A 27033-nucleotide genomic window follows, 5' to 3' on the forward strand; every position below is an offset into this window, starting at 1 on the left:
ACGTTTAGCGCGTTTTGGTCCACTGGCTCCGTTATCTAGGTCTTGACCGCCTTTCAGCCACAGAGGCTTAACCTAGTCCAATAGAAGAAATACAGGGGGTGGTTGTGCCTATGTAAGTACCTGTAACCATCATCGCTGTATGGAACCATCATGTCAAATCAAATTTCGGGAGATCGTGGAAATTATTAAGAGCATTGAACTTCTTCTCTCAACCTTCAAATTAGGTACCTAAGGTATTAACTAAATTGGGGATATATTTTCTTACAACGGTCTTTTTAACCCTGGAATTACGTCTTATATGAACCAACATTTACACCCGATCATAGCCTTGCCCTCTCCTTTTCGGATTCAGCTTCTTCGGCAATCAGTTCAGCAGCCCTCTCAGCAACACCCAGTACCGTCAACATAGGATTGATAGTAGGGATAGTCGGGAATATTCCAGCATCGACAATGCGCAGCTTCTTCAGTCCTTTGACCTTTAGCTTCTCGTTAACAACAGCCATCTCATCTTTCGTTGTGTCGCCCATCCTGGTTGTTCCGCATGGGTGGTAAACCGTGTGCGCTGCTTTGCGCGCGTAGTGGCTAAGATCCTCATCTGACTGAACCTTCGGTCCAGGTGCAATCTCCTTCTTGATCCAGTCTTTAAACGGTGCTTGCTCTGCTACCTTGCGTGCCGCTCGCATGCCGTATACCAAAGTAGCCGCATCGTAGCCTTCCGGGTCTGTGAAATATCGGAAATCAAGCGACGGTTTAACCTTGGGATCCGCAGATGTAAGATATAGTCGACCTCGGGAGCGCGGCCGCGGGATATTCGGCGTCATGCAGAAAGCATAGCCGTCTAGGATATCGGGATATCCTAATCGGAGGGTATTGAGCGTGAATGGGATCTGGTAGCAATGCATCATGACATCCGCAATATCTCCATCAGAAAGACCCTGTGGATTGGCAGCTGACTTCTTAGCTCCGGCGCCAGGTGTTTCGCGACGCAAGAAGATTCCCGCGTCGGAATCCATCGTTGTCTGGTTTTGCGGTACAGGCTTCTTCAGCTCCCACATGATAATACTTTCCGGGTGATCCTGAAGGTTCTCACCGACGCCCGGAATATCGCGGACGACGGGGATATTAAGATCTGACAGTTGCTTCTTAGGCCCAAGACCTGATAACAACATAAGGCGAGGGGTATCTACAGCCCCTGCGCTCAATATCGTCTCGGCCTTCGCCTTGATAGTACGCGACGAGCCATCTTTCAACGTCAGAGCTACTCCACTAACAGCATCTCCGCTAACGTTGATTTTCGACACCCACGCATGCGTCAGGATCGTCAGGTTTGGCCGCTTCTCTTCACCCCTCAGGATGGGATGGATATACGCGACGGAAGCGCTGGATCGTCTTCCGTCGTCTGGATTGTAGCTCACTGAAAAGAATCCAACGCTAGGTTTTAGGGAACCAGTTTGCGAAATTTGCTTATTGAAGTCATCAATGACGGGAATATCCAGGGCAGAGCTGCACGAATCAACCCAATCCTGACACAATTGGTTGCGATGTCTTGCATGAACTGGCTGAATAGTATTCTTCAGTCTGTCCAACGCTTTCATGAACATGGGAAAAGTCCAGCCCCGTGCTCCCAATGACTGCCAGATATCCAAGTCATACTGAAACGGTCTGAAAGAGATCAAGGTATTATGCGAAGAGCAGCCTCCCAGAACCTTGGCTCGCGAATGTCTAATATAAGAATTGCCTATAGGTTACGGTAAGATAAGGGACAAGTTTAATTTAGAGTACAAGAACTTACCCATAGGCTGCTCGGTAGTGCCGTAATCATAGTCGAGCTCACCACCCAGCAGCTTTAACCATTGCTTAAGGTCGAGCACGCGATCATCCATAAAATCACTAGGGCCAGCCTCAATGAGAAGGATGTTTTTGTGTGGTAGATACTCTGCCAGCCTCGCCGCAACGACGCAGCCCGCGGTACCCCCACCAACAACTACATAATCATACTTGTCGGAATCTGATATTGGGAGCTGCGTAGTGGTCATCTTGGTTTGGGGGAGATTTTTTTTTCTTGTGGTTTTTTCCCTTGTGGACGTTTCTTTCTACTTGGAACGACTTGGAACAACTGGAGATTAGCTAAACACGTATATTTAGCTGCAGATCCTGTGATGTTACAAGCCAGCGAGACAGCACTTTGCCATGTGGCAGTCAGGGTCTATTAATCTTTCAAACCCCTCGGCGAATTCCATAACAAAGTTGCCAAGGCGGTTCGGGACTCGGTCAAGCGCTGTACAAATTTCGAGATAAGGACCCTTGACAAGCTTGATCCTTCACAATCGACCCCACTAGTATTGCCGGTCCACGGTTACATGAGTTGTTATACGTGCAGCAAAAATCTTATGTGCAGAGCGGTGAATGCACTGGATGGCCTGACTTACCTGACTCGCCGAATCGTGGCCGGGCTGCCGGGCAAAGAACACATACGCTGTGGGGAGCACAAACCGGAACAAGCAGAACAAGGTCGATCTGGTGGTTTGGGCTATCCTAAGTTGGGTAAAGATAAACCTCTTAGCCCAGCCAGCCCACCAACTTCACTTGGCTAATGACCAACTTACATATCTTAAGAAGTTAACCTACCCGCGCTCCAACGTTTACATACTTGCCACTGCTCGATTCTTATCTCGAGTCTATCAAAGGCGCAATCTACGCTAGATACGAAAACAGATGAGGTCCAGCTGAGACTTGGGATTCAACGAGTGGAGGCTATCTATAACTAATAAACCTTCTACCGTCACGAGGCGTCAGCTTCGAACAAACTGGCGGGGCTCGTTCGGGAGCCATATATTGCCAATACATACTACCAATACCGCCAACACCGCGTTTGACATCTCCACTTGATGACGTGAATTTTACCCGGAGCCGACCCAATAAATATCCACGTCCGAAGTTCGTGTTTCAAGTCCGAGTTACACCGATAGCTTCGTATCTACGCACCGAATTCACTTTAGTTCATTCTAGCAATATATTGTATCAAGGGGCTCCCTGTTCATATTCAAGATACTGAAGATAGGAACACACCCTACCCTCGGGCCTCAATCAAGCCCTCAATCACCACCAGCCACTCATATCAAGCCTCACATTTTACTCGTAGGAGAGAAGACGACCTACTAACTACCTAGAGATTCAACCGCGATTACAACTTCACTACTGTTTCTTATCAAATCAGTAGCGTAGCTATATATATCATGGAGTTCAGAGATTTAGACCGATACGCATTTTACGCGGGACACCCGCGGCCTTTAGCACCATCCTCGGGCAGTTTTGAATCTGTCGACCCATCAACCGGGAAGGCCGTCTGCAAGATACATAGCTCCTCGCCAAAATCTGTCGATGCCGCAATCCAATCGGCCCAAGAAGCATTTCCCTCCTGGTCTCGCACTCCCGCTGTAGAAAGAGCACGTATTCTACAGCAAGCCGTCGCTCTCCTGCGTGAGTACAACGATGCTCTCGCGCGTGTCGAAACCATCGACACCGGGAAGCCTTTCTCGGAAACTTCAACAGTGGATATCACCACGGGGGCGGACGTTCTCGAATATTATGCAAACTTAGTAGCCAGCGGTGGATTAAATGGCGAATCCTTTCGCCTTCGGCCGTCGGCTATGGTATACACGTCTAAAGAACCTCTAGGCGTTTGCGCCGGCATCGGGGCCTGGAACTACCCAATCCAAATCGCCCTCTGGAAGTCCGCGCCTTGTTTGGCTGCCGGAAATTGCATGGTTTACAAACCGAGCGAGTACACGCCACTACACGCCGAATACCTAGCTGATCTCTACCGCAAGGCTGGTCTTCCGGACGGCGTCTTCAACGTCGTATACGGCAGCGGCGACGTCGGATCCTATCTAACGAGACACCCGGCCATCGCGAAGGTCAGTTTCACTGGACAGGTCAGCACCGGGATGAAGGTAGCCGGCGCTGCTGCCGGGGGAATGAAGTACGTGACTATGGAGCTGGGTGGCAAGAGCCCGTTAGTTATCCTCCCAGACGCGGCGGTGGACCAAGCCGTAGACGTAGCTATGATGGCAAATTTTTTCAGTACCGGCCAAGTCTGTACAAACGGCACGCGGGTATTTGTCCCAAATTCGATAAAAAAGTCATTTGAGCGCACCTTGCTCGAGAAGATAAAATTCGTCCGAGCGGGCGACCTTTTCAATCCGACAACCAACTTCGGGCCTCTTAGTAGCAAGATCCATTACGACAAAGTGATTCGGTACATACGCCAGGGCATCGAGCAAGATAAGGCGACGTTACTGAGCGGCGGGTTAGAGCAGCCAGCCAACATACCTCCCGAATTAAAAGAGGGCTACTGGGTCCAACCGACAGTATTTACGGACTGCACTGATGAGATGACCATCGTGAAGGAAGAGATCTTCGGACCTGTGATGACAATCCTAGCGTACGACACAGTCGATGAGGCGGTCCAGCGCGCCAACGCGACAGATCTGGGACTTGCCGCCGGCGTGGTGGGTCGCGATATCGACCTATGCCACAGTGTTATCTCGAAACTCGAGGCCGGCATTACCTGGGTAAATACATGGGGCGAGAGTCCCGCCGAGATGGCAGTCGGCGGCTGGAAGCTAAGCGGTGTCGGAGTAGAAAACGGGAAGAGAGGGCTCGAGGCGTGGGTTAGGAATAAGAGCACGTTGGTCGAGATGGGCGGGAGCGTGCCGACTTCGTTCTCGAAACTGTAAGCATTGGATGATGAGATGGGTTACGTGGAAAATATAAAAATATGAGTCGAGACAGGGAAGGCGGTTAACATTGTTTATTCAGCATTGGAAGTAAATAGGGGTCATGGGGGACATTTTGAAAAGGAGACATATTTTATTCGTTTGGCGGTATTCTTGTACATATTAACCAGTTCTTATTGGTACCACCTTGCTTAGAGCTTGATGAAAAGCAGATTGAGCCATCCCACCAGATATTATCGAACATGAAGAAAGAAAAGTCGGATCAACTACAAATAATTTCAAAGCTTAGTTGGAGAAATAGTTATCGGTGTCTATATCGTAGGCTCTAGCACATCGTTTCTTCTCCATAAGATTAAGATCGTAACAGCATATACTTGAGCGCAACTAATCTCGCGTCCCTTGTTGTCATAACCTCTACATATAGCAATATCTATATCAACGGATGTTTATTATATAGTTCAGTTTTGAAAGAAGCCCCTTTCATCACTCATTTACCCCTTCATTCATGAATAATATTACACGGAACTTAGCTAGTAAGAATTAATAAATATCTAAAGGACCAGAAAGCTATAGATTGGATAGATTGCAAGTACCTATGATTCGAGTCTACGAGCTATTTCACGACGAGAACTGTCTTGGAGCTTTTATAAAAATATTGAAGTAATTTAAGCCTTTTTCAAATCACTGCTAACCTACATTAATATTAAGTAAGTAGCATTATCATCTATTATATACGCTAGATTTATTGTAGATCTAGTGTAATTATCTAAAACCTTTATTCTCTCTTTACAATGTACCTAACCCCTCGAAATAAAACATATATCTTCGATATCTAACTTTATCAATCTCGGTACCAGTCCTCATTTGGGTCCTAGTTAGGCCCCTTAGAGCGAGAATATCATTGTCTTGAAGCTCAAGATAGCCGACTGTTTCCTTCAGGGTTTAAGCTTCGCCATTCAGCCTTCAACCTCCCGTGTCTCTATGATCACCACATTGAAATTGACGTCGCTAGAGGATTCCGGATGTGGAAAATATACAATTTCGTCTAAAGGCTCTTCTGTAGATTTTTGTGTCGTAGACATTCCGAATTCGTCTGCAAGGATGAAGAAGCATACACAAGGAAGGTATAGAGCGAACGCGAGATATTTCAGGATTCTACCGATAACCCTAGCGAGCCTTTTGCAGAGTTTCCCAAGTTTCCGGGCTCGATAGCGGAGGTGCTTCATGAAATAATGTATTTCGATCTCGAATGTACCCGCTCGAGCTAACCTTGGAAGCGTACTGATGGATACGTGACGGTGTAGTTCATCCCGATCGGTAGGTGAGCGAATCATGGCTGCAGATTCAAGATGTCGAGTGCGAGGAGTCTATCGAGATATTTTTCAAGCTAGATCAGGAAGGGAGCAACGGGTTATCTAACAGCTATTAGGTAGAAGTATATGGCATATCTAAATACAAATGCTGCTCTATATATGTTAGTATATCCCCTATCGGAGAAAGGTCTGCCAGTATATCAGAACTCCCCCTTGCGTCAATGCGAGAACTCAAATTCTCTCGATCTATCTTGAGCATGTCTTTATTGTACATCTAAGAATGGGGCTTCTCTGGCTAAAAGCTTCTGGCCCCTCGGCAAGCATGAGCCTATCGTGTAGATCTTAAGACACATTGAGACCTACGTAAATTCTGAACTCATGCAGTGAGACAACCTCGGCTGGTTGCTTATAAAGTTATTGATATACTCTAGATACAATTTGTATCCCATCAACTTGGAAAATATATAGAACTCCATATAAAGAACGTTTATGTATATATTTTCTTACGATCCGCTAACGTAATGAATTTCAAATTTGCTTCAGTCATCCGAGTAATGTCAAATCTTATTCCTCAACTCTTTTAAAGAAAATCACTGCGCATGTCCGTACTGTAAATGACTCACGGGGTATAAAGCCGCGAGTATTAAAGTTCAAAAGTATAGTTCTATCACATAAGCCAAATCCTGTATAGGGCCAAGCTCAACCTGAAAGGGGCCAATGGGGACTGAGGTACAAAGCTTTGGCTAAATAAACTATGCTCGATCTACAATGGAATGTCACGTCTTGACCTTGAAGTCCAGAACTCGATTTCGCCATCCCAAGGGCTGCACACAGCGGCGTCAAGGAATTGGCCCCCCCTCTAAGCATTTGTGAGTGGAAGAAGTTACCAAGGGAAGGTGATAGAACAGGCTTACCGAATATAAACCACAACCACACTCGCCAAATAGACATGCTTCTTGGTCCATCTTGACTAAAACGCCAATCTCTAATGCTACGGTTTCCTGGTCGTGGCCTTGGTCTAATACCCATTCTCCCATAACTCCTTTCTATACGCCTCTGTGAGACGCTCATCAGGGCCATAGACTTCCTGCCAGCCGACGAAGCCCCTATCTAGAACGTAGACTTGCTGTTGCTTGGCCGCATTACCCTCCTTTTTAGCCTCTTTCTCCTCCGCAGCCCTCTTTACCGCAGCGGTTGCCGCTTCTTTTTCTCTGATGTATCTAATGGCGGCGCTAGGACCGCGCTGCTGGCTCAAGGCGCAGTGGAAGATAACTATCTCCTTGTCGGCGAGCTTGCGCAATAGGGTGGGCATGGTAGCGTCAAGGCTGCGGCTAGGGAAATGCAGCGACGACTTGATGTGCCCGCCTATATGATCTGCGCGCCGGTATAGAAGTTATATTAGTATGTCCTTAGGTATAATAAATAGGATAGGAGAGGTTAGGCCAAACCAAGCCAGATCTAGTTAACAGGCGATTCCTCTAGTTTCATCAAAAGGTCAAAGCCTTAAAAAGAGAGAGTAACACATACCGTCATCTCGCACGTCCACAATGGCTATGGTTGCGTCCGAAGACGGTGGGTTCGCGCTGACAAGTAACATCTCAGCTAGCTTTGACGCCGTGATGCGCTGTAGGCTAGAGATGGTTACCATGGACATTTTGAACGTAGTAGAAAGTTATCTCAGCGTAGAGTAGCTTAGTATTTGTCCAAGGAGTGAACCGGGAGCCAAATGAGTTTGCTAGTCAAGACGATTCTAAAATTGACGTCGAGGTTGTGAACTTGAGTTCTTGCCCAAGTTCTTGCTCAAGTTCTTGCTTAAGTTCTTGCTTGAGTTTCTGCTTATTAGAACCTTGAAGATTAGGTACATGTATATGCCTTTAATAGAGTACGGTTACATTAGGGTGGGCACCTAAATAATGCATAGATATTAGTTTAGGTAGGCATATGCACATAAAGGAACCCATTTTGGATACACATGCAGGTAAGGGACTCTTTTCACATAGAAGTTGTAGGTATCTTAGATACCTACTACTCTATAGTACATACTATTGCTATGATACTCGCATCTAAGGAGATGCTACTCTACTAAAGACATGTCTCAAGGCCACATACCATCCCACATGTAGAGCCAACCTTCCCAGTACTTTTCATAGTTGCCCACGAGATACGACAGCCCATCTCCTTCCGACCCGACTTTATAAGGCCTCGTATAGATACCTTCCGTCTTCAGGTGCCGCTTCATCGCTATGTAAATCGAGAAACTACTCGGCATTGTGCCTACAAAGTAGTCACTTCCCAGGAGGACGATTAGATCGATTAGGCCCTGTTGATCCCAGCTCAACGACTCTAGCTCTTCCAGATCTTCGTCCTCCAGCAGATCTGTCTTGCTAACCACTCTCATCTGTGCCATTTCGATGGCCGCCCCTGCAAAGTTTTGCGCCTCGAGAGGGTCTCCCGTGGCTATGTACGCCGCTTCAAAGCCTCGCTTGGTGGCTTGTTTTAGATAGGCTTCTGTCTGAGTAGTGTACGTCGGCCAGAAACTCAGGGCGTCGCTCTCTGTTCTCAAGTGTACGCCGAGGAACTTGCCATCCTCGACTCCGTTGGCCTTCGCATACGCATGCATTTTTTGTAACGTAACCTCTCCTAAGCGGAGTAGCTGGTCATTGAGTTTTAGGATGTTACCGAACGTATTCGCAAATTCGGGGCCGTCACGATAGATCTGCCAGTCCCAGAGAACACCCCAATTAAAACGTATTAACCGCGGGTGATCCCTCGACGGTGGAAGTTGTCCATTCTTGGGATCGTTCAACCATTTGCGGAATCTATCACCGAAACGATCCGTGTGACGATTCTGATCTCGCCAATCGCAGCCCTCGCGGTTTCCAAACTTCTTGGGTGTGATATGCTCGATATTAGGCTTGCTACCTATGCCGGGTATATCCTTGATATTGTCGTAGAGAGTGATCTGGGGACAGTTGAGGGTAAAGGCATCTTTGAAGTGCTTCTCGTCGAACATGTAATCGAGTGGTAGATAGTCAGTGAAGAGGTCGGCTAGGTCTGTCTCATTGCGTTTTCGAATCTTGGGCACAACGAGACCCGTGGCGCCAGCTTCGAGACCATACCGTATGCAGGTCTGGATGTAATTTCGTATATTACCAATCCCACCGGAATTGTTGTCGCATATGTAAACTAACCCTTCCACCCACATGGCCTCCTTGCATACCCTTTGTAACGGCCAGCCGACAAAGGGAGCGTCGGGAGAGGATAGGTCGACATCGCTGTGGAGTTGGTTTGGAGGACTGTTAGAAGATGAGAGGGGCGGCGATGAGTTCGGTGGTATTGTCGGCGACGTAGTACCTCGTATGGCAGATGTGTCAAGCCATCTTTCAATAGAGGGGCTCGGAGTTCGGAATGTCCATGCCGCAATAAGGAGGACGATACAAATGGTCGGGAGGAGGAGGTTTCGACGCGGCATGAAGCCTACGATTGTTTGATAGCCAATTACCATCGTGGGAAGAAGGGGGGGGAAAGGTCGCACTAGGGCGCGGACCGGCAGGTAGAAATAGGAATGGTCTAACCTAGGCGCGATTAGAATTGGGGGGGGGGGGACGGGTGGAGAGTTGTGGCTTGTGGTTGCGGCTTACCAGAATTATGTTAGTACATAGTATGTGCATAATCCCGTCTATCTTACACCGGCTAACTACATCAACACGGGTATGTCCGCATTCTTATGCGTCGGTGTAACTTCTTGCTGTACTTAACACGCACCACGAGTTGTCTCATAAAATGAAACTATATTGAGACATCGCGAAGAGACAGAGACTTATAACCTTGCATTAGCTGCTATCACATTGTTAACTAGGTAGGTACCTAACGTGTGGTACGTCGTATTAAGTTACTCGGGATAAGACTCGGACTCCAAGAGCCTGTCTAACTAAAATCATCGCCCATATGAATGCAAAGGCCACTGTATTAATTACGGATTCTGCCGCGGTTCAAGTTTAACTGTGGAGAACCTGTTTGGCCGAAGCGATGAATGTGCTGCATGTTATCAGCCATCTCACCCCCTCTTCTCTCTCATTCTTCTTTCTTGACAGGGTTGATAGATATACATCCCTTACTCCAATATGCTTGCAATGTAAGGGGACAAGGTAAGGGTAAATCCCCAAAGAATTTATAGGATATTGAACCGATCGCATCTGACGGTATTCCTAAACTTACTACCGGAAAAGCTTAGGCCTTAGCAATCCAACCCGAGTTAATAAAGAAATCGAATATCCTGCCCCCCTTCTGCGAATCTAATCGAGAAATCTCCTTCACTTGCTTCTTCTTTAAAGCTCCGTTGCCTTTTAGACCTTCTTTGAATACCTGTTCTTTTATCATCAAATACGGCTTCGGTTGTATTCGGCAAACCTTACACAGTTCTACCTCCTCCGGTGTAAGTAGATGTAAGTCTGGGGCGTTGTCTTGGGTTAGCGCCAGTGGCTGTACGCCCGAAATAGGCTGTGAGATGAACTTCTGCTTTCCCGGCGCAAGTGTCCCGTTGGTCGTAACTCCGTTGGTAACTCCGTTCGTGTGCCCATTTGCGAGCGGCTTCGGCTCGCCGTTTGCTGAAGTATCTGGGGCGTCTTGAGATACCGTTCCAGCTGTAGCAGGTCTAAATGGGAGCTCGGGCGCTACGAGCAGAGCAGCTCCACTAGGTGGTTCCGGTTGAATGTTCTGCTTGGATCGTTGCGCTGAAGCTAGTCGTTCGCGATCCATCGAACCCATCGGTATGGCCTTCTGTATGCGTTGGCTTTTCTCCTGTTCGTACTTTTCTCCGCTACGAAGATCACCAATCTTCATGTTCCTCCACTCCTGCAGCTGCGTAATTGCTTGCCGTAGATTCAACTCGTCGACTAAACCTTGGCAGAACGCCTCAAAGTCATCATGGTTCATCATGCGCGCAAAAGGCTTGGCTTTGCTCAGAAGGTCTCGTTCTTCCTTGGTTCTCTTCTTTTCCTGCTTGCTATTTTCCCTGTATTCCAGCAAGTTGTGCTCGAAAATCACTTTCTTTCGTTCCACGCGCTGGGTTAACCGGCAGTTATAGATGTCCATGACCGTGAGTTTGAGCTCCATTTCCGGTTCTAGGTTTCCTGTATGGGGATTGATACCGTCACCGGGGTCGAACTGCATCAGTTGGACTGCCTCCTCGGCCTCATTAGCATACTCGGTCTCAAACTCGAGTCGGCCGGGCATGTAGCCTTGAATCTCGTGACAGGAAGGTACACTGGCCGTGGGCTTTGTCTTGGGCGGCATCGGGGGTGCGTTCTTCTGAGCCTCTCTACGATCTTCGATGCGTCGCTTCTTGCGCGCTTGGAATTCTTCGCGGGATACATCTTGTGCTAGTTCCATGTCGGATGGTTTGCAGCGTTCCGGCAGTGGAAAATACGGCGAGTCAACATACACCTTGAGATAATGGTCCCTAACCTCATCCTTGTGACGGTAGCCACCGATGTGATCTGCAATATCGGCCCATGATCCAAGTCCGTAAGTCTCGCAGCCTTCGAGAAGCAGCAGTTCCTCATCTGCACCCCAGTCTCTGTCGAAAATAGGGAATGAATTTTGTTCGATGACCCTGTAGGGATGGGTAGCTGGCTGGTGAGAGCCACTCGCGGCACCCATAGAGAAACATTGAACACAAAGGTCGTACTCGTTGCATGCGCTGTGGGCGCATCTTATTCGGACCTGTAGAAACAGAGTTCAATTAGCACTGATAGATAGGCGAAGAGAGGAGTAGTAATAGAGGTAGGGACGCGATGAAGACGTACTGTAGAGGTGATGTCTGCCGAGCAAACATCGCAAACGTATTTAACACCGCTCTCGCCACCCCTCGTAGCCGTTTTCTTGCGGATGACACCCATGTTGTCGTCCAGTGTGAAGTTCGGGATTACGAAGTCCGATTTGGAAGGACTTCGCAATCGATTATCAGATTATGGTTGAGATGGACTGATAAAGACACGCCGACCGACGACGGAGGAATACGGTAGAGGGAGATCAACAGGATGTCGTATTTGAAGAGTATTGTCGATTTGATGTTGCGCGACAAGTAATGGAGGTTAGTCGGCGATAGCGGATAGCAGTTGGATGCCTACTATAGTACGTATGCCATAATAAGCTAAGGTTCCAATATGTTTGCTGGTCGGTTACATGTAGGTACTCCTAGGTAGGTTAAAGGTTGCAGATGCGGAATGCGTCGCGACGATTTGACAAATAGAAATAGATGTACGAAGTATCACCTGCTTTAACCCGAAAAAGGCTGAGGTTCTTTAGTCACGTGAATAAGCTTTACTTATTTTTACCTAAACTAAGGCAGTTGCAAACATTAAAACTTTAATATTTCTAGGTGCACGTGTACATCTATTGTGTCACCTCGTAATTCTCCTTTCCCTTATATGGAAGGTACGAGTGAAGAAGGCGCGGTATTTTTCCTTACCCAAAATATGAGGTAAGCTTGAACTGCTTTAGCTTTAAAAGTCGTTCCTGGTATTCGGCCGACGTAACCACCGAGATACCTCGCACCTGTCCAATTGCATCATACCTACATGTAGGTAGGTAGAATACCCCAGGCGGGGTTGTGCTTTCTCAACCCACCACATACATATGAGATGTATCTAAGAGGTACTCAACTACATGTACATACCTACCTATGCCATGTGGACCGATAATCAGGTACAATGCAATATACACCGCAGCTATCCGTCTCCTTACATCTTCGCAAACCTTACATCTGCTTGCTTTGTTCTTTGAGATAAATACTTGCTCTTTCCAATAGGAAACTACCCTCACTCCTTCATCGTGTTAGCTCAAGCTTCGAATCGCATCGCTTTCTGCGCTACAAGGGCGTTCTCATCCATTATATACATCTATCAAACTTCATCCTCATAGCCCAGCCCAGTCTTTTCTCTCGTCGCGATGCCTGACAAAATCCTCGACGATATCTCCCATCGGCGCTACAATCCGCTGAGGGGATCATGGCTCTTAGTTTCCCCCCACAGGACGAAGAGACCTTGGCAGTAAGTGTGCTGTGATATATCTGTGCTTTGTATAAGGAGGAAACGAGTTGCTCACCAGGTTCTTGGCCAGGGGTCAGCAAGAAGCCCCAGGAATCATCACACTGCCTGAATACGACCCGAAGGCAAGCGACACTTCCCCGTAATACCAGAGATGTTGATCGCTAACAGAGTCAAGTGTTACCTCTGTCCTCGAAACCCACGAGCGCAAGGCGATGCGAACCCTGATTATAGTCAGACCTTTGTGTTTGTAAACGACTATAGTGCCGTAAAGGAACAACAGCAAGATTATGAGGCAGAGCCTTCAAGCCATGGTAATGAGCTTGCCCCTAGCCGCCTCTTAACTTATGGTTGGGCCTAGTTAATCCGAGTAGATCTCGCCTCATTGCTACTTCGCGCCGAGGGTGTCAAAGGCAAATGCTTTGTCCTTACCTTTTCACCCAAGCACAACCTCACCCTCGCCGACATGCCCGCGGCCGAGACTCTCCCAATTATCGAGACGTGGACAAGGATTTATGCTGCCCACCTTGCGCCGAATAACCCCCTTTCCCAAGTCGCCGCCAAGCTCGATCTCCTAAATCGCGAAGCACCTCCCGAGTCCCTCGTGCCGCCGCCCTCGCAGCAGTTGCGATACATGCAGATTTTCGAGAATAAGGGCGCTGCAATGGGATGCTCAAACCCTCACCCGCACTGCCAAATCTGGACAACCAGTACACTGCCGGAAGAGCCAGCCGCAGAAATTGTTCAGTTGACCAAATATAGAGCCGAGCACCAAGGGCGACACCTGCTGGAGGATTATGTCAAGCTAGAATTAGAGAAGCAGGAGCGTATCGTGTACCAGAACGAGTCCTTCTTAGTGGTCTGTCCGTGGTGGGCGATCTGGCCATTTGAGGTTATGATAATCGCCAAGCGGCATGTGCGAGCGTTAGTAGACCTGACCGAACAAGAGAGGTTTAGGTTTGCGGATGCGATCCAGGAGGTAACGAGGAGATATGACAACTTGTTCGAGACAAGCTTCCCGTATAGCTCCGGTATTCATCAGGCTCCGCTAGACGGAACAGAGGAGGAAATCGAAAACAGTTGGTTCCACATGCATTTTTACCCACCTCTACTACGGTCGGCCACCGTGCGAAAATTCTTAGTTGGATACGAATTGATGGCCGAGCCGCAACGAGATATTACCCCCGAACAAGCCTCGGCAAGGTTGAGGGATTGCGCGGGAGAGCTATATCGGAAAAAGCTCCAATGATAGGGGGAGCGTATAGCGAATGGCGAAGGTACTATAGCAATAGATTAGGTATTTATGCCTAGTAGTTGGCAACATACATGGGCAGAACTTCATGGCCTTGGTATTATAAATGCGTCCCACATCAAACTTTTCGATTGTGTATGTTGATTACTTATATTATTGATGATATTATACCCATTACACCTCTCCCTCCCTGCGAAAAGCCTGTTCCTTCAGGCCTATACTTCGACGTAGAAATTATATTGGCTAGTCATCCATACGATACCGACGGTGGCAAAGAAGAAGGTTGTCGCAATCGCACCCATGTGCGCCGTTTTATAGACGGCGAATTCGGAGCCGAAATGCGCAAGTGCAACGACGTAGGTCCACAGGGTGATTTGGTAGACGGGAGCTAGATGCAGATTGTAGCTAGCGTAGAGGCGCACGATAGCCGAAACGGTAGTATAGGTACCGAATAATCTGGCAGCGAGGGGGGTGACCTGATCCTGAGTGCGCCCGGCTTTGGGGTTGGACGTTGCGGACGCAGGTACAAGTTTCCGAGTCGAGTCTTCCGGATCGAAGGTAGCCGACTTGGGAGATAGGGAGAGGTTTGGTACGAACTGGCCGTTGTAAAGGCGTCGGGAAAAGTGTAATGTTATATAATTCTGAACGGCATTTCCAACCGCGAGGATGGAGGTCTGTAATAAAAAAAAGGGGGTTAGCTAGAAAGGTAAGGTAAGACGAATTTCGCATACCAGCATCATATAGTACGGTAGATAGCCTTTGGCGGGTGGAAGATAGTCTTTAAGAACATCCATGATGATTGATTCGTTGGTGGATCTTAAAACTCTGGTTGGTAAACGGGAATGCTTGATATATCTAGGTAAATATAAAGAGAGGCCATCAAGGTGCTACATATGTATGGCAGTTTATAGGTGATTACATAAAGTTGCATATGTTAATTTTCCTACTGGGTAGCTTCAATGTTCTAAGCTCCGAGGCCCGTCGCTAACCTATCAGGTATTGATGTTGCACCTTAGCTTCCAATTGGTCTTTTTACTTGTAACTCGCACTCGGAAAACCCCAACAGCACAACAGCACACAATATCGATAGTACCTAAATTTTACCTTTCTTCCTACTTTTACTCCCTCCATATATACTGGATAGGATAACACGAATTATAGGACGGCCTATTGGAAGTACCTGTCATATCTCATCCTATCCAATATGGATTTTGTTAGCGATGGTCTCGCTTCTATTCCGCAGAGCGTGCTGTTGACCTTTGCGGGACTGGGAGCTCTCTTTACAACATTCAAAGCGTTGAGCTTTCTCCGTTTACTCTTAAACACATTCATCCTCAGTGGGACCAACGTAAGTCTCTGTTTATATACTATTTTACTCCCTCGTGTATGCTGTATCTTCATCTAACACCTGGGAATCCCACGATTTAGCTTAAGAAATATGGAAAGAAGGGTAGCTGGGCTGTTGTAACGGGCGCATCTGATGGCTTAGGAAAAGAATTTGCTGCTCAACTCGCTGCCAAGGGCTTCAACCTCGTCCTGGTGTCCCGTACCTTATCCAAGTTAGAAGCACTATCGCAAGAGCTGGAAACCAAGCATGCGGGACTACAGACGAAGGTGCTCGGCATGGACTTCTCCGCTGACGACGAGGCCGACTATGCTCGTCTCGCCAACCTGATCACCGGTCTCGACATAGGCATTCTTATCAACAATGTCGGTCAGAGTCACCACACCGCTGTTCCTTTCCTGCTCACCGAATCGAAGGAGCTTCAAGATATTGTCACTATCAACTGCCTAGGCACTCTCAAGGTCACACAGCTCATCGCTCCGGGAATGCAGGCCCGTAAGCGTGGTTTGATTCTCACAATGGGTAGCTTCGGCGGATGGATCCCAACCCCTTATTTGGCCACCTACTCGGGTAGCAAGGCATTCCTACAGCATTGGTCCTCTGCTCTTGCGGCCGAGCTCAAGCCGAGCAACGTCGACGTCCAACTTTGTCTCAGCTACCTTGTCACGACAGCAATGAGTAAGGTACGACGGGCTAGCGCACTTATTCCTAGCCAGAAACAATTTGTGCGAGCTGCTCTAGGCAAGGTGGGATTGGGAGGCTGGCAAAGCGTGGCATATACTTATACACCGCATTGGAGCCATGCGCTGATGGCCTGGGTCATTGAGAATACCCTTGGCGTTGGTCACTGGCTTTGCATCTGGGTCAACTTGAAGATGGAAATGGATATCCGGGACCGCTATCTGAAGAAGGCGGCCCGAAATGCCAAGAAGGAATAATTAAGCCCGAGGCAAAGCTCTCCAGGAACTAAAAAGGAATAGCCGTAGGCTTCATATTGGTTAACTATGGAAAAAGCTGCAGTTGGAGCTGCCTGTATTTATAGAGGTAAAGAGATGACTGGCGTCGTACTTTAGGTATCTAATTCACATTTGACTTGATATTATTATTTTTCGCTCTTTTGTTTTAGAGATGGTTTATTACGTCTAAGCTTGTTCAATTGAAACGAATACGTCATTACCGTATTAATATGCATATTCGATGACTTATTACCTGCCTGTACTAACCTTCAATTTTTCAACACGAGATGATTAGGTATTTAGGTATGTAGTCACTATATAGGTAGCTATTGTAAGTACTAACTACCTAACCCTAGGTAATTGTCAAGTCACAGCCAGAAGTTTATGTTATGGTATATGTTATGGTAACACAATGTACCTAGAGGTTGGTTAGGTATTTTATTGATGTCTTAAATAGCATTGTGCTTGGAAAGTTGAAGTGAATGTCAAAGAAGATTTGAGCATTTAAACCAATGATTTGAGCCAATGACGCTGCTGTTTGCTTGTGAGAATACCTAGATACCTGCATAAAGTAGGGTACATGTATGCAGTACTCAGCATGTAGTTCCACTTATTAACCCAGCTTGAAGCTTGATTGGGATTAGAACGATTAAGTCGCGACAAGGGAAAAAAATGGACAAAGCTACAACCTCAGCAACCCAAGCAACGAAACTTGAAGCGCGTGTCGTCAAAGCTCCCGCTTTCGAATTTCGAAAAAATAAGCTAAACATATTTCCAACTCCAGCCTTTTTCTCTCTCTAATACTAATACCTCATCTTAAAACTAAGTCCCGTCCAAAGCTGACAGCTGATAGCTCTCTTTTTTTTTTCCAAGATAAGCTCCTCTTGACTTTGGGAACTTTGGGGACTTAGGGTCGGAATTTATAAAGAGGGAGCATAACCGTGGTTCCCTTCTCTCATCTTCCTGCGCTCTCGTCTGTTAGCATTCTAGAAGGAACCAAGCTTCGACGTTGCCATTGATGATCCGATAGCAGCTCGGTGCCTTGCCCGCCTGCATTGGCTCTCTCTCCTTTCAATACTGATTGACCAATCCCATCCTCCTTCCTCGTTGCCGCGCCTGATTTGTTATATTCAGGCGCATACGCATACGCATACGCATACGAATCGTCGCCATGGCTTTTCCGCAGACGCCGTCTCATGCACTGCCCGGCGCTTTCTTGCATACTCCTGCTATTGCATCGCGCTTCAACGCCCAGCAAGATCCGGTTCGTCGCCGCTTATTTCGGGATAATTCAGCTCCTCCTAGCGGTGAAGTCGCAAGATTCAGTCAAGATCACGGTCTCGGGCTTAATGCTCCCACCCAGCCTGCCGAAGAGCAGATCATACGAGCAGGACTACAAGCTCAAAACATGCCTCCTCAATCTCCATTAGCTAAGGCTGCTTCCTATATTAACAATGCTCTGGCTAAAGATGGCGATTATCCACAGCTTGATTCCTACTGTAGACGTGAGTAATATCTTATACATCCTTATTAACAAGTTTAGTTCTAAAGAACATACCTACCGCAGAAATATCCTCCGACTACGATGTCACTCGGGACGACTCCGCCTGGGCACCTTTCCAGAAGACAAATATGTATCCCATTCCTCAAAACGTTCTCGAACAGTATAACAGGGCCGAAGTATCCACGATGATGGGGCTGTTCGCCGAGCTGAACCACGCCTGGGTGACGATTGACAATTGTCTCTACCTTTGGGATTACACTCACCCAAACCCGGAGCTTACTGGCTACGAAGACAGCCAGCATAGCATCACCGCCGTGAAACTCGTCGCCCCCAAGCCCGACGTGTTCAATAAGGTCATTACACACATATTGGTTGTAGCTACGACCTCGGAGATATTCCTCTTAGGAGTCGCGGCCAAAGATGCTCCAGGCGGCGCCAAGAGCATTGATCTCTATGGTACGAAGATGTCGTTACCCCTAAAAGGTACAGAGGCGCGCGTTATAGCCGGTTCCGCAGACGGCCGCATATTTTTCTCCGGCCTGTCGGATAGCGATATTTATGAGCTTAAGTACCAGCAAGAAGAGAAATGGTTTACCAACAGGACGGAGAAGATCAACCACACGTATCGCCCATGGACTGCAGCAGTCCCTAACCCGTCACAGATCCTTTGGGGCAAGGCTACGAATGAGCACATCGTGGATATCGTCGTGGATGATAGTAGAAGTCTTCTCTACTCCCTTTCTAACACGTCGACCGTACGCACTTATCACATGGAGCCGCCGAACAAGCTCACCAAAGTTATCGAAAAGACCAAGGACGATTTTTTGCGCGATATCGCCCACGTGCTTAGCGTTGTGTCGCCTCTGCTTAACGAGCGCATCGATATCGTGTCGATTAGTCCTATCTCTGCCATTGAAGATTTCAAGGTTCACCTTATGGCCCTGACAAATACGGGATGCCGTCTCTTTATGAGCGCTACTAGCGCTGCCTCCTACATGTTGGGTTCTTCGAACCAGGCGCCTCAGAGCATGCAGCTCCAATGCATCAAATTCCCTCCGACTGACCAACGGAGGTCTAGGGTCGACCGGTTTGGGGGCCTTGCGGACCAGGTCGATATCCATGCGAAATCTCTCGAGGGGAGTCGGCGAGGAATCCGCTTCCCTCCAGGCTACTTTCTTGATTTTGTATCTAAAACGGAACAACCCAACGTTGATCTTTTGTTTATGTCGGCCCCAGACAGCGGGCGGATCAACCATGGGCGCCAGACTCAGAACATGCGGTACTATGAGCATGCCAACTGGATCGAAATTGGTAGTAGAGCTGAAGATGTCGGTCTTGTTACCAAGCCTTTCGCTGCGACCAACCAACCTCAAGGCTTTGGGAATGAATTAGCGGTCCAATTTGATGATCCGAACGGTAGCGAGTTTGCTATTCTGACAAATACGGGAATACATTTGGTGCGTCGCAGAAGACTGGTAGACATTTTCGCCTCGGCTATTAGGGCTGCTGCAGGGGATGAAGGTGTAAAAACCGAGGTGAGCAAGTTTCGCAGTGCTTATGGCCATGTTGAGACTATCACGGCTGCATTAGCCGTTGCGTGTCGCCAAGGAGATAATGGGCGTCCTGGGATAGCCCGTGGCGCGATCGACCAAGCCACCCAAGACCGAGCAAAGCAAGTCTATATCAACTTCGGCGGAAATCCTAGGCTTCCCGAGCAGGATGGACAACCAGCGACGGTTGAAATGGTCCAGCCTTCGACTCGGCACGCAGCCTTAACTATGTATCTTAGCCGGCTTGTCCGATCATTATGGAACTCGAGAGTCGTTGGATTGGGGACCGATGCGAGCGGCGCGCTAGCGATAACCAGCGTCATTTCAACCGATAAGTTAAAGGAAGTTCAGGCGAGCGTAGAGGGTCTAAGAAGTTTCCTAGATGCGAACCGGTCGTTTATCCAAGGTCTCTCGGGTCCCGCGGATTTACGCAGAGCTGGAAGCAAGCAGGAGGAACTTGGCTTCCAGGGTGAGCATCAAGCTATGCGTGCCCTGGAGACGTTGATGATGGGTATTACTGAAGGCATATCTTTCGTTATGACCCTGTTCGATGAGCGAGTTACGGATATATTCGCTCGTCTTGATGATACGTCGCGGCAGCAGCTTCGCGATCTTACGTACGAGCAACTATTCTCTCAAGAAAATGGAAAGGAACTCGCCAAGACCCTCGTCAAGGCTATTGTCAATCGGAACATTGAGAACGGGTCCAATGTCGAAACCGTAGCAGATGCGCTACGTCGCAAATGCGGCAGTTTTTGCAGCCCCGACGACGTAGTCATATTCAAGGCCCAGGAGCAACTAAAAAAGGCGTCAGAACCGTCTCTCAATCCGAACACCTCCCGTACACTTCTTCATGAGAGCTTGAGGTTGTTCCAGAAAGTTGCGAAAAGCCTCACGCAAGCAAACCTCGAGTATGCGATCGAGCAATATGTCGGCTTGAGATACTACGCCGGAGCTATTCAGCTTTGTCTTGTCGTTGCTAGCGAAAAGGACCGGGGCAACGCTGCACTTTCTTGGGTTAACGATGGTAAGCCCATCGGTGACCCCAGGGCAAAATTCTTTGACCAGCGCAAAGTCTGCTATGACTTAATTCATCGCGTTCTCCAGGACCTCGACGCCGCCTCCGGCCGGGAGCCCGAAATGATCGACGGAAAACCGACACTGATAGCAACCAAGCGCGCAGAGGCTTATGATGTCGTCAGCAGCTCGTCAGACGAAGTTTTCCATTTTGATCTATATGATTGGTATATACAGCAAGGGTGGACCGATCGCCTTCTTAGCATCGACTCGCCGCATGTCACGACCTTCCTCCGCCGTCTAGCTTCCAAGGATGTCGAGCATGCAGACCTCCTTTGCAGGTTTTACACTATGCGCAAGCAGTACTTCGACGCTGCCAAGGTCCAGGCTGAACTCGCGCAATCCGACTTCCCAATTTCTATTAAAGATCGTCTTACCCTGCTAAGCAAAGCGAAGACCAACGCCAGTGTTATGACCGCTGGCGTTAGCCGGCAAGAACAGCAGCTCCTCAACCACAAGGTGACAGAGCTTCTCGAGGTGGCTCACATCCAGGACGACCTATTAGAGAGGCTGAGGGTGGATAGCAGAATCCCTGCGGAACGCCTCCCAGATATTGAGAAGACCTTAGATGGCCAAATTCAACCTCTCTCCGAAGTGAGTATTTTTCTACGCGCAGATATGCGCGTTATTTTAGAGTTATAAATCGGTTTCGGAGTCGCTAACATCTATTAACTAGCTCTTCAACGGCTACGCCGACCAAGCCGGTTACTACGATCTCTGCCTTCTTATTTACCACGTTGCCGACTTCCGAAACTCCACCACCATCGCTCAGACGTGGAGCAGCCTTATTCAGCAAACTCACGAGAACGTCGCGGAACAGTGGTCAGCATATGACGTAGAGCGCCGCAAGCGTGGAGCACAGGCAGGAGATCCACCTCCTCAACCGTACGAAGTGCTCGTCGGCCAGATTCAAGACATCTGTCACCGCTCTTCCAACGACTCTTTCATATTCCCCGTCCCTACTCTCTTACCGGAGATCTGTCGCTACGCCTTTGAGAATGCGCAGGATAGAAGAATCGCCGCAGATGTCAACTGGCCGGTAATAGTCTTCCTCAATTTGGGAGTGAGCTTCGACCTGGTGGTTCGCGTCCTTGAACAAATGTTCGAGGCACAGGAAGTACCCTTTCGGGGCCCTGGTCGCGTAAGAATCGTCGAATGGATTACGTTTGCTGTCAGTCAATGGATCCGCGATTTAAATAGGAATGGTCGCCCGGAGGCGAGGTTAGAACCTTGGATTCACGACTTGATTCTGGAGTGCGAAAGCTGGGTGTCTACGAACTTACGAATTAGCAATGAGGGCGGTGCAGACATGAGAGATATCACACGGAGCGTGAAAGAAATAAAACGAGCTGTGGAGGGTTTCGTCGTATCACCAATAGCTAATAGGAGTATGGGTTTCTATTGAGAAAGGGCAATTCTAGTATGACGTATTACTCAGAATTTGGAAGCTCGAGATATCAGGCGGCTTGATATGTGCCGGGTGTTTGAATAGCAAGGCTCTATACAATGGGGTTAAAAAGAAAGTGATAATAGGCGTCTCGGCATTCTGGTATACGAATACTGTGCATTCAATGTGTTAGCAAGGTCAGACCTGGTTTGGCCGAAGCGAGTTGTTGTCGGTGGTGCACTCGAATCACAAGAGACAGATATTCTATTAGCAGCATTACGACGCTGGTTAGTGTCTATGGAGAGTTGGGTAGGCAGCATTGGTAGTAGATACAGGATCCTGCGGAGCATGTTCTCTGGATGGACAAATATACCGCGAGGCACGCACGACTCAACTCTAAGTGATCGATTCAAGTTTCCTGGTTGAGAAGATCAGCAATCTATTACATTTTAGGCAAATCTAGGCAAATTTAAGCAAATCTAAACAAATTTAGGCATGAAGTTGTGAGATATTCACTAGAGTTGGGATTGTTAAAATGTTTTTTTATAAATTAATGGCTTTATTATGGTATAATTTTAAAGGATTTAAAACGTTTATAATTATAAAATAAGTTAAATATGTTTTTAATTATTTAATAATTATTTACGTTACGATTATAACTTTAAATATTCGTTTATATTAATAAACGTAAATAATATATAAAATATTAATATAATTAACTTTTTTATATTTTATTAATATTGTTATAATTTTTCCAGTTAATTAAATTTTTAAAATCGTTTTATAATTAACGATTTTTTTTTTTACCATTTTATCGTATAAAGTTTAAAATATATGTAAATAAAATAAAAAAGTTATATAAAATAAATTTTATTTAATAATATTAATTATTAAAAGATTTATTTAATAATATAATAAGTTAATTAATTTTATAAAAAATTTATTAAACGTACGTTAAAGTGTGGTTAATTAATTAAAAAGGTTAAATTTATATGTAACGTATGTAAAAAGTATTTTTAAAGTTAAACATTTCCCGTAAACGTTTACGTAAACGGGTAACGTAATTAATAAAAAAACATATTATTATTAATGGGTTATATTTGTTATATAATAAATACTCGATATAACAAATCGTAAAAAACATGGGTTTAAATTTATTATATATTAAATTTATTATTAAATAAAAAAAATATATTAATAATATATTTTTTAAAAAAGTAAAATGTTTAAACACGGGTTTATAATTATAAATTTAAGTAAAATTAAATAAAACTTTTTTTAAAATAATTAAATGTTAAATTAAAAAAAGTATAACTTTACTTTTTATATAATAAATTTAATGGTAATTAATTATTAAAATTAACGAATTTTATTATATAAAAAAATTCGTTAAAATATATACAAATTTTTAAAAATATAAGATTAAATTCGTTATATTTTAAATTTGCTATATAATAAATTCGTTATATCAAGTGTTTACTGTATATAATATCGTTCGGGCTGAAACGACATGGATAGCTCCAAAGGACAATTAGGATTGATACAATTTTAAACGGTATGTACCTACTCCCAACCGCGTAAAATCCTAGGACCCCAATGTGGAATCTCTTTTAGCTGTTGGCCCTCAAGGTCTTTTACCAATGCCCCAACTCGGAGACTTTCCGGGGACTTAGTCCTGGTAGACGTAGCTTGCTGGCGTCTATAAATTAGACACGAGGAACGGTCGTTAATATGACTTGGAGCAAAGTAGACTTGTTGTGCTAATAATATTACTTATCCGTATTTAAAGCGTATATAATTCTCCTTATCACCAGCCACCTGTCGCTCATCATGACTAGTGCTGAACAGAAAGAGCTACAGAAGCTACACGGAAGTTTCGCCGGAGGCCTTGCCGATGAAGACTTGGAGCGGACGATTGCAGGCTCGGAACGAATCATGAGAGGTCCTGCTGGGCTGCTGCTCACACAAGCGGGCCTCGACGAGTCGACAAGCGAGCCTTTCACACTACTCGACAATGCTTGCGGAACCGGTCCTATCGTGGCGCACTTGCAAGACCACGTTGACTCTAAATTGTTGCTAGAGAGCAAGGTGGTTTGTGCTGACTTCAATGAAAACCTTGTGAGTATATTGAAGAGGCGTGCTACCAAATATGGCTGGACGAATGTTGAGACGGCCGTTGTTGATGCTCAGGTTTGTTCAATCATGACTGTATCTGTAACAGTTGATACCTGACCCATTCCAATAGCATTCGGACTTTCTAGAACAGTCTTTCACTCATGTAACCCTCAATTTTGCTATGCACGTAATCCCAAAGCCGGAGGCTGTGTTAGCAGGTATGTTCTTAGTAAAGATAACATGGGAGAATTGTTTCTAACAAACTTCCAGACACGATGCGGATCCTTAAACCAGGAGGCGTGTTAGCGTTTAGCACCTGGCACAGAGACACCAAGGGATGGAGCCCTGATATGAGGTCGTGCTTCGAGGCGCTGCCATTCGACGCACCTATGCCTAACCCGGTACCCATGGCAATTCACGGGAAGCTCCAGTGGACGGATCCGGAGGGTGTAGAGGAAGAACTGAAAGCCTATGGGTTCGAGAATGTTCAAGTTAAAGCTGTGCCTCACGTGGTTCGCGTGAATAGTGCCGAGGACTATCTCTACAATTATAGAATGATGAAGGATTGGATGGTCAATACGTACTGGAGCGAAGAGAGCAAGCAGAAGGCGCAAGGCATTTTGGATGAGCACATCGTGAACCATCTTAAAGAAAAGTATAATGGTGAGGGATGGGACCTAAGTTGGACAGCGATTCTAGCTACTTGTCAGAAGCCGGGTTCGTGAAAAGGAGGTGTAGGATTGCGAGATTATAGAGTATTGATAGTTAGGTATAGTATGATTTGGATATGTAATATACTAGCTGCGTTACCCGTTCGCGCAAGCGCTTACGGGGAGTGCCTAGGTAGCTTCAACTTTCAAGAGTGCCTTTTACGCCACATATAAGTCTGGCCTCTGATTGGCTAGCCACACCTCAGCGCACGTCCGATGAATTTTTTGTAAAATCAATTGACCTACTATACTATTGTATAAAACTTTTAATAATTGGTATTGTTAGATAGAGCGCGTTTTGCATGACCTTTCTATCCTATTTGCATGTATTTCAGACCTTATGCGATAGAATGGCAAAGGGAAAAGTCGCCAACTGCGGGGCGATTCTAAGGATCTGATTGGCTAGAAAAATTGTGGCAGTACTAATAAAATATAGAAGAGTTGATTGCTGCTAAGGACTGTTTCGTATAAGACGGCATTGTACAAGACCTCATCTTCATACTTTCGAGTACGTACTACTTTAGATACTGCATTAGTCCCCCTAAAGTGTATGCGTGTAAGCGGATGGATATCTAGGTATCGATAAGACTATTAAACTCGTCGTAGTACAAAGTAGCTCCCTGTCCGTAGCAGCGGATCGTTCGTTTTAATGCAACGCAATCAACAATTTGACCAGGCTGTCGTCTACTCGTCTACACCTAAGGTTAATACATAAGTTAGCCCTTTGTCCTTCGTTCATTTCTATGATTTCTATATTCTCTCGATAGGCGTAGACAGCCGTTAGTCTAAACCTCGACATGTCCTTTCGACGGTTAAAATATTAATACCGAGGCCAATCAATTATGCCTTCAATTGCGCGCTTGATCTTAGGCGCGTTGCCGCTCCTCTTCCCCATAATCTCCATAGCCACAGCGAGCGCCAGTCTCAAAGAAGGCATTCTACCATCTTACCACTATGGCGCACCGATCGCCGTCGAATGCATGAATAGGAGCGTGTGAGTTTATTTGCGCGCGACCCAACCGACACTTGCTGACCCAACGTCCTCAGAGAGACCGGCGAACATATCCAGGATGCCAAGGACGAGATCCAATGGATCCCTTTTCCAACCTGCAACGAGACCGGCAAGTCTCTCGAGTTCGGTTACGGCGTCGAAGACGAGATGAACTGTACTATCCCTATGATAGACGACCCTTTTTTCCATCTGTTGGAATTCTACATCCACAGCGACGCGCCCCTTGCTTGTCGTCTTCCTGCTCGGCCTCCTGCCCATATTGAGATGGTCGGCGAGAAGCCGTATGAGCAAGAGTATATACCGCTCGTGTTTGCCTTGGCCGGCACTTTGCAGCTTAGCCATCTGCATATCAGCACCCATCTCAATATCCTCCTGCACAGCACACCAAAGCATCACATCCATCCTCACGATAGCGGCGTTCTAGATAGCGGCGCCGCATATAGCACGAGCCCGCTTAGCCATATGGATGGCAGCTTTACCAAGAGGCTGGTCATTGGCGATCCTCTACCCCTAAGTTTTAGTGTTAGGTGGTTCCCAACCCCAGCACTTCCCAAGACCGAGGGTAAAGTCGAGTGGCAGGGTATGGGTGGGCATATCTACGCCAGCACCGTATTTTATGCCCTCGTATCATTCATTGCCGGCGTTCTGGTTTCCGGCGTTTATTTCTTTGGCATTATCCTGCCTAAGCGACTGAAGAGTCGCGGCCTCGGTGGTGCTACGCCTTTAGCTTACGGGCTAAACGGCGTAGGCAATGGATGGGGTTACTCAAAAAGAATGGATTAAAGTCGTTTAGCATAGCTCTTCGACGTGGAATCTTGTGGAATCTTGTAAATATTATGAAGACGACGAGGAACTGTGCGCGTCGCTATGCATGACCTTGGGGGCTACCGGTTGTATTAAAATATAGTTACGGCAATGATACCAAACGAAGGGGAAAAGGTAGCTACAATCGATGAAACAACGTCAATACCCATATCCTCTATTCCGCAATGTCCACTCATGATACTAGCATCTCCGCGTTTCG

The 27033-nt window shown here is 46.7% G+C and overlaps 13 protein-coding genes across 13 annotated transcripts; 6 read left to right on the forward strand and 7 right to left on the reverse strand.

The window, feature by feature from the left end:
- Positions 1 to 276: 276 nt before the first annotated feature.
- Positions 277 to 2198, reverse strand: F4817DRAFT_305285 (putative GMC oxidoreductase). Its single transcript, XM_049299842.1, has 2 exons — positions 1793 to 2198; positions 277 to 1738 (listed from the first exon to the last, which is right to left on the reverse strand). The coding sequence occupies exons 1-2, from the start codon at positions 2034 to 2036 to the stop codon at positions 321 to 323; spliced, it is 1662 nt and encodes a 553-aa protein (XP_049154092.1). The 5' UTR covers positions 2037 to 2198; the 3' UTR covers positions 277 to 320.
- A 688-nt stretch (positions 2199 to 2886) lies between these two features.
- Positions 2887 to 5068, forward strand: F4817DRAFT_305313 (aldehyde dehydrogenase). The gene is made up of 2 exons (XM_049299843.1): positions 2887 to 2937; positions 3171 to 5068. The coding sequence occupies exon 2, from the start codon at positions 3237 to 3239 to the stop codon at positions 4737 to 4739; it is 1503 nt and encodes a 500-aa protein (XP_049154093.1). The 5' UTR covers positions 2887 to 2937; positions 3171 to 3236; the 3' UTR covers positions 4740 to 5068.
- Positions 5069 to 5667: 599 nt separating this feature from the next.
- F4817DRAFT_353164 (uncharacterized protein) lies at positions 5668 to 6216 on the reverse strand. Its single transcript, XM_049305318.1, has one exon. The coding sequence runs from the start codon at positions 6071 to 6073 to the stop codon at positions 5696 to 5698; it is 378 nt and encodes a 125-aa protein (XP_049154094.1). The 5' UTR covers positions 6074 to 6216; the 3' UTR covers positions 5668 to 5695.
- A 347-nt stretch (positions 6217 to 6563) lies between these two features.
- Positions 6564 to 7879, reverse strand: F4817DRAFT_353165 (Rhodanese-like protein). Its single transcript, XM_049305319.1, has 3 exons — positions 7580 to 7879; positions 6967 to 7426; positions 6564 to 6911 (listed from the first exon to the last, which is right to left on the reverse strand). The coding sequence occupies exons 1-2, from the start codon at positions 7704 to 7706 to the stop codon at positions 7071 to 7073; spliced, it is 483 nt and encodes a 160-aa protein (XP_049154095.1). The 5' UTR covers positions 7707 to 7879; the 3' UTR covers positions 6564 to 6911; positions 6967 to 7070.
- Positions 7880 to 8030: 151 nt separating this feature from the next.
- On the reverse strand, positions 8031 to 9556 carry F4817DRAFT_353168 (uncharacterized protein). Its single transcript, XM_049305320.1, has one exon. The coding sequence runs from the start codon at positions 9522 to 9524 to the stop codon at positions 8148 to 8150; it is 1377 nt and encodes a 458-aa protein (XP_049154096.1). The 5' UTR covers positions 9525 to 9556; the 3' UTR covers positions 8031 to 8147.
- Positions 9557 to 12435, reverse strand: F4817DRAFT_353169 (transcriptional adaptor-like protein). Its single transcript, XM_049305321.1, has 3 exons — positions 11860 to 12435; positions 9694 to 11776; positions 9557 to 9622 (listed from the first exon to the last, which is right to left on the reverse strand). The coding sequence occupies exons 1-2, from the start codon at positions 11950 to 11952 to the stop codon at positions 10283 to 10285; spliced, it is 1587 nt and encodes a 528-aa protein (XP_049154097.1). The 5' UTR covers positions 11953 to 12435; the 3' UTR covers positions 9557 to 9622; positions 9694 to 10282.
- Positions 12435 to 14400, forward strand: F4817DRAFT_353172 (galactose-1-phosphate uridylyltransferase). The gene is made up of 4 exons (XM_049305322.1): positions 12435 to 13104; positions 13175 to 13226; positions 13280 to 13415; positions 13476 to 14400. Exons 1-4 carry the CDS (start codon positions 13004 to 13006, stop codon positions 14348 to 14350), a joined length of 1164 nt encoding a protein of 387 aa, XP_049154098.1. The 5' UTR covers positions 12435 to 13003; the 3' UTR covers positions 14351 to 14400.
- On the reverse strand, positions 14401 to 15238 carry F4817DRAFT_353175 (transmembrane domain-containing protein). Its single transcript, XM_049305323.1, has 2 exons — positions 15085 to 15238; positions 14401 to 15027 (listed from the first exon to the last, which is right to left on the reverse strand). The coding sequence occupies exons 1-2, from the start codon at positions 15145 to 15147 to the stop codon at positions 14569 to 14571; spliced, it is 522 nt and encodes a 173-aa protein (XP_049154099.1). The 5' UTR covers positions 15148 to 15238; the 3' UTR covers positions 14401 to 14568.
- A 122-nt stretch (positions 15239 to 15360) lies between these two features.
- On the forward strand, positions 15361 to 16853 carry F4817DRAFT_353177 (NAD(P)-binding protein). The gene is made up of 2 exons (XM_049305324.1): positions 15361 to 15701; positions 15782 to 16853. Exons 1-2 carry the CDS (start codon positions 15558 to 15560, stop codon positions 16634 to 16636), a joined length of 999 nt encoding a protein of 332 aa, XP_049154100.1. The 5' UTR covers positions 15361 to 15557; the 3' UTR covers positions 16637 to 16853.
- Positions 16854 to 17303: 450 nt separating this feature from the next.
- F4817DRAFT_353180 (nucleoporin-domain-containing protein) lies at positions 17304 to 22667 on the forward strand. The gene is made up of 3 exons (XM_049305325.1): positions 17304 to 18159; positions 18222 to 21379; positions 21462 to 22667. The coding sequence occupies exons 1-3, from the start codon at positions 17826 to 17828 to the stop codon at positions 22188 to 22190; spliced, it is 4221 nt and encodes a 1406-aa protein (XP_049154101.1). The 5' UTR covers positions 17304 to 17825; the 3' UTR covers positions 22191 to 22667.
- On the reverse strand, positions 22244 to 22667 carry F4817DRAFT_305437 (uncharacterized protein). The gene has a single exon (XM_049299844.1). The coding sequence runs from the start codon at positions 22520 to 22522 to the stop codon at positions 22298 to 22300; it is 225 nt and encodes a 74-aa protein (XP_049154102.1). The 5' UTR covers positions 22523 to 22667; the 3' UTR covers positions 22244 to 22297.
- Positions 22668 to 23877: 1210 nt separating this feature from the next.
- On the forward strand, positions 23878 to 25162 carry F4817DRAFT_353181 (S-adenosyl-L-methionine-dependent methyltransferase). The gene is made up of 3 exons (XM_049305326.1): positions 23878 to 24362; positions 24418 to 24505; positions 24558 to 25162. Exons 1-3 carry the CDS (start codon positions 24003 to 24005, stop codon positions 25010 to 25012), a joined length of 903 nt encoding a protein of 300 aa, XP_049154103.1. The 5' UTR covers positions 23878 to 24002; the 3' UTR covers positions 25013 to 25162.
- A 549-nt stretch (positions 25163 to 25711) lies between these two features.
- Positions 25712 to 26895, forward strand: F4817DRAFT_305486 (uncharacterized protein). The gene is made up of 2 exons (XM_049299845.1): positions 25712 to 25991; positions 26045 to 26895. The coding sequence occupies exons 1-2, from the start codon at positions 25840 to 25842 to the stop codon at positions 26790 to 26792; spliced, it is 900 nt and encodes a 299-aa protein (XP_049154104.1). The 5' UTR covers positions 25712 to 25839; the 3' UTR covers positions 26793 to 26895.
- The last annotated feature ends 138 nt before the right edge of the window (positions 26896 to 27033 follow it).

The sequence above is a fragment of the Daldinia loculata genome (assembly GCF_022478755.1).
Source record: "Daldinia loculata strain CBS 113971 unplaced genomic scaffold F4817scaffold_91, whole genome shotgun sequence".
NCBI classification, from domain to species: Eukaryota; Fungi; Ascomycota; class Sordariomycetes; order Xylariales; family Hypoxylaceae; genus Daldinia; species Daldinia loculata.

Bases quoted from the DNA above. Each gene is read 5' to 3' on its own strand.
- F4817DRAFT_353181 (XM_049305326.1), top strand. From the start codon at position 24,003: ATGACTAGTGCTGAACAGAAAGAGCTACAGAAGCTACACGGAAGTTTC. The intron at 24,363-24,417 runs GTTTGTTCAATC...CCATTCCAATAG, and splicing joins CGGCCGTTGTTGATGCTCAG to CATTCGGACTTTCTAGAACA. The intron at 24,506-24,557 runs GTATGTTCTTAG...ACAAACTTCCAG, and splicing joins GCCGGAGGCTGTGTTAGCAG to ACACGATGCGGATCCTTAAA.
- F4817DRAFT_353177 (XM_049305324.1), top strand. From the start codon at position 15,558: ATGGATTTTGTTAGCGATGGTCTCGCTTCTATTCCGCAGAGCGTGCTG. The intron at 15,702-15,781 runs GTAAGTCTCTGT...CCCACGATTTAG, and splicing joins TCATCCTCAGTGGGACCAAC to CTTAAGAAATATGGAAAGAA.
- F4817DRAFT_353164 (XM_049305318.1), bottom strand. From the start codon at position 6,073: ATGATTCGCTCACCTACCGATCGGGATGAACTACACCGTCACGTATCC.
- F4817DRAFT_353180 (XM_049305325.1), top strand. From the start codon at position 17,826: ATGGCTTTTCCGCAGACGCCGTCTCATGCACTGCCCGGCGCTTTCTTG. The intron at 18,160-18,221 runs GTGAGTAATATC...TACCTACCGCAG, and splicing joins GCTTGATTCCTACTGTAGAC to AAATATCCTCCGACTACGAT. The intron at 21,380-21,461 runs GTGAGTATTTTT...TCTATTAACTAG, and splicing joins AAATTCAACCTCTCTCCGAA to CTCTTCAACGGCTACGCCGA.
- F4817DRAFT_353168 (XM_049305320.1), bottom strand. From the start codon at position 9,524: ATGCCGCGTCGAAACCTCCTCCTCCCGACCATTTGTATCGTCCTCCTT.
- F4817DRAFT_353169 (XM_049305321.1), bottom strand. From the start codon at position 11,952: ATGGGTGTCATCCGCAAGAAAACGGCTACGAGGGGTGGCGAGAGCGGT. The intron at 11,777-11,859 runs GTACGTCTTCAT...CTGTTTCTACAG, and splicing joins CGGCAGACATCACCTCTACA to GTCCGAATAAGATGCGCCCA.
- F4817DRAFT_305313 (XM_049299843.1), top strand. From the start codon at position 3,237: ATGGAGTTCAGAGATTTAGACCGATACGCATTTTACGCGGGACACCCG.
- F4817DRAFT_305486 (XM_049299845.1), top strand. From the start codon at position 25,840: ATGCCTTCAATTGCGCGCTTGATCTTAGGCGCGTTGCCGCTCCTCTTC. The intron at 25,992-26,044 runs GTGAGTTTATTT...CAACGTCCTCAG, and splicing joins GAATGCATGAATAGGAGCGT to AGAGACCGGCGAACATATCC.
- F4817DRAFT_353172 (XM_049305322.1), top strand. From the start codon at position 13,004: ATGCCTGACAAAATCCTCGACGATATCTCCCATCGGCGCTACAATCCG. The intron at 13,105-13,174 runs GTAAGTGTGCTG...GTTCTTGGCCAG, and splicing joins AGGACGAAGAGACCTTGGCA to GGGTCAGCAAGAAGCCCCAG. The intron at 13,416-13,475 runs GTAATGAGCTTG...TAATCCGAGTAG, and splicing joins GGCAGAGCCTTCAAGCCATG to ATCTCGCCTCATTGCTACTT.
- F4817DRAFT_353165 (XM_049305319.1), bottom strand. From the start codon at position 7,706: ATGTCCATGGTAACCATCTCTAGCCTACAGCGCATCACGGCGTCAAAG. The intron at 7,427-7,579 runs GTATGTGTTACT...ACCGGCGCGCAG, and splicing joins TGTGGACGTGCGAGATGACG to ATCATATAGGCGGGCACATC.
- F4817DRAFT_305437 (XM_049299844.1), bottom strand. From the start codon at position 22,522: ATGCTCCGCAGGATCCTGTATCTACTACCAATGCTGCCTACCCAACTC.
- F4817DRAFT_353175 (XM_049305323.1), bottom strand. From the start codon at position 15,147: ATGGATGTTCTTAAAGACTATCTTCCACCCGCCAAAGGCTATCTACCG. The intron at 15,028-15,084 runs GTATGCGAAATT...TTTTTATTACAG, and splicing joins TACCGTACTATATGATGCTG to ACCTCCATCCTCGCGGTTGG.
- F4817DRAFT_305285 (XM_049299842.1), bottom strand. From the start codon at position 2,036: ATGACCACTACGCAGCTCCCAATATCAGATTCCGACAAGTATGATTAT. The intron at 1,739-1,792 runs GTAAGTTCTTGT...CGTAACCTATAG, and splicing joins CACTACCGAGCAGCCTATGG to GCAATTCTTATATTAGACAT.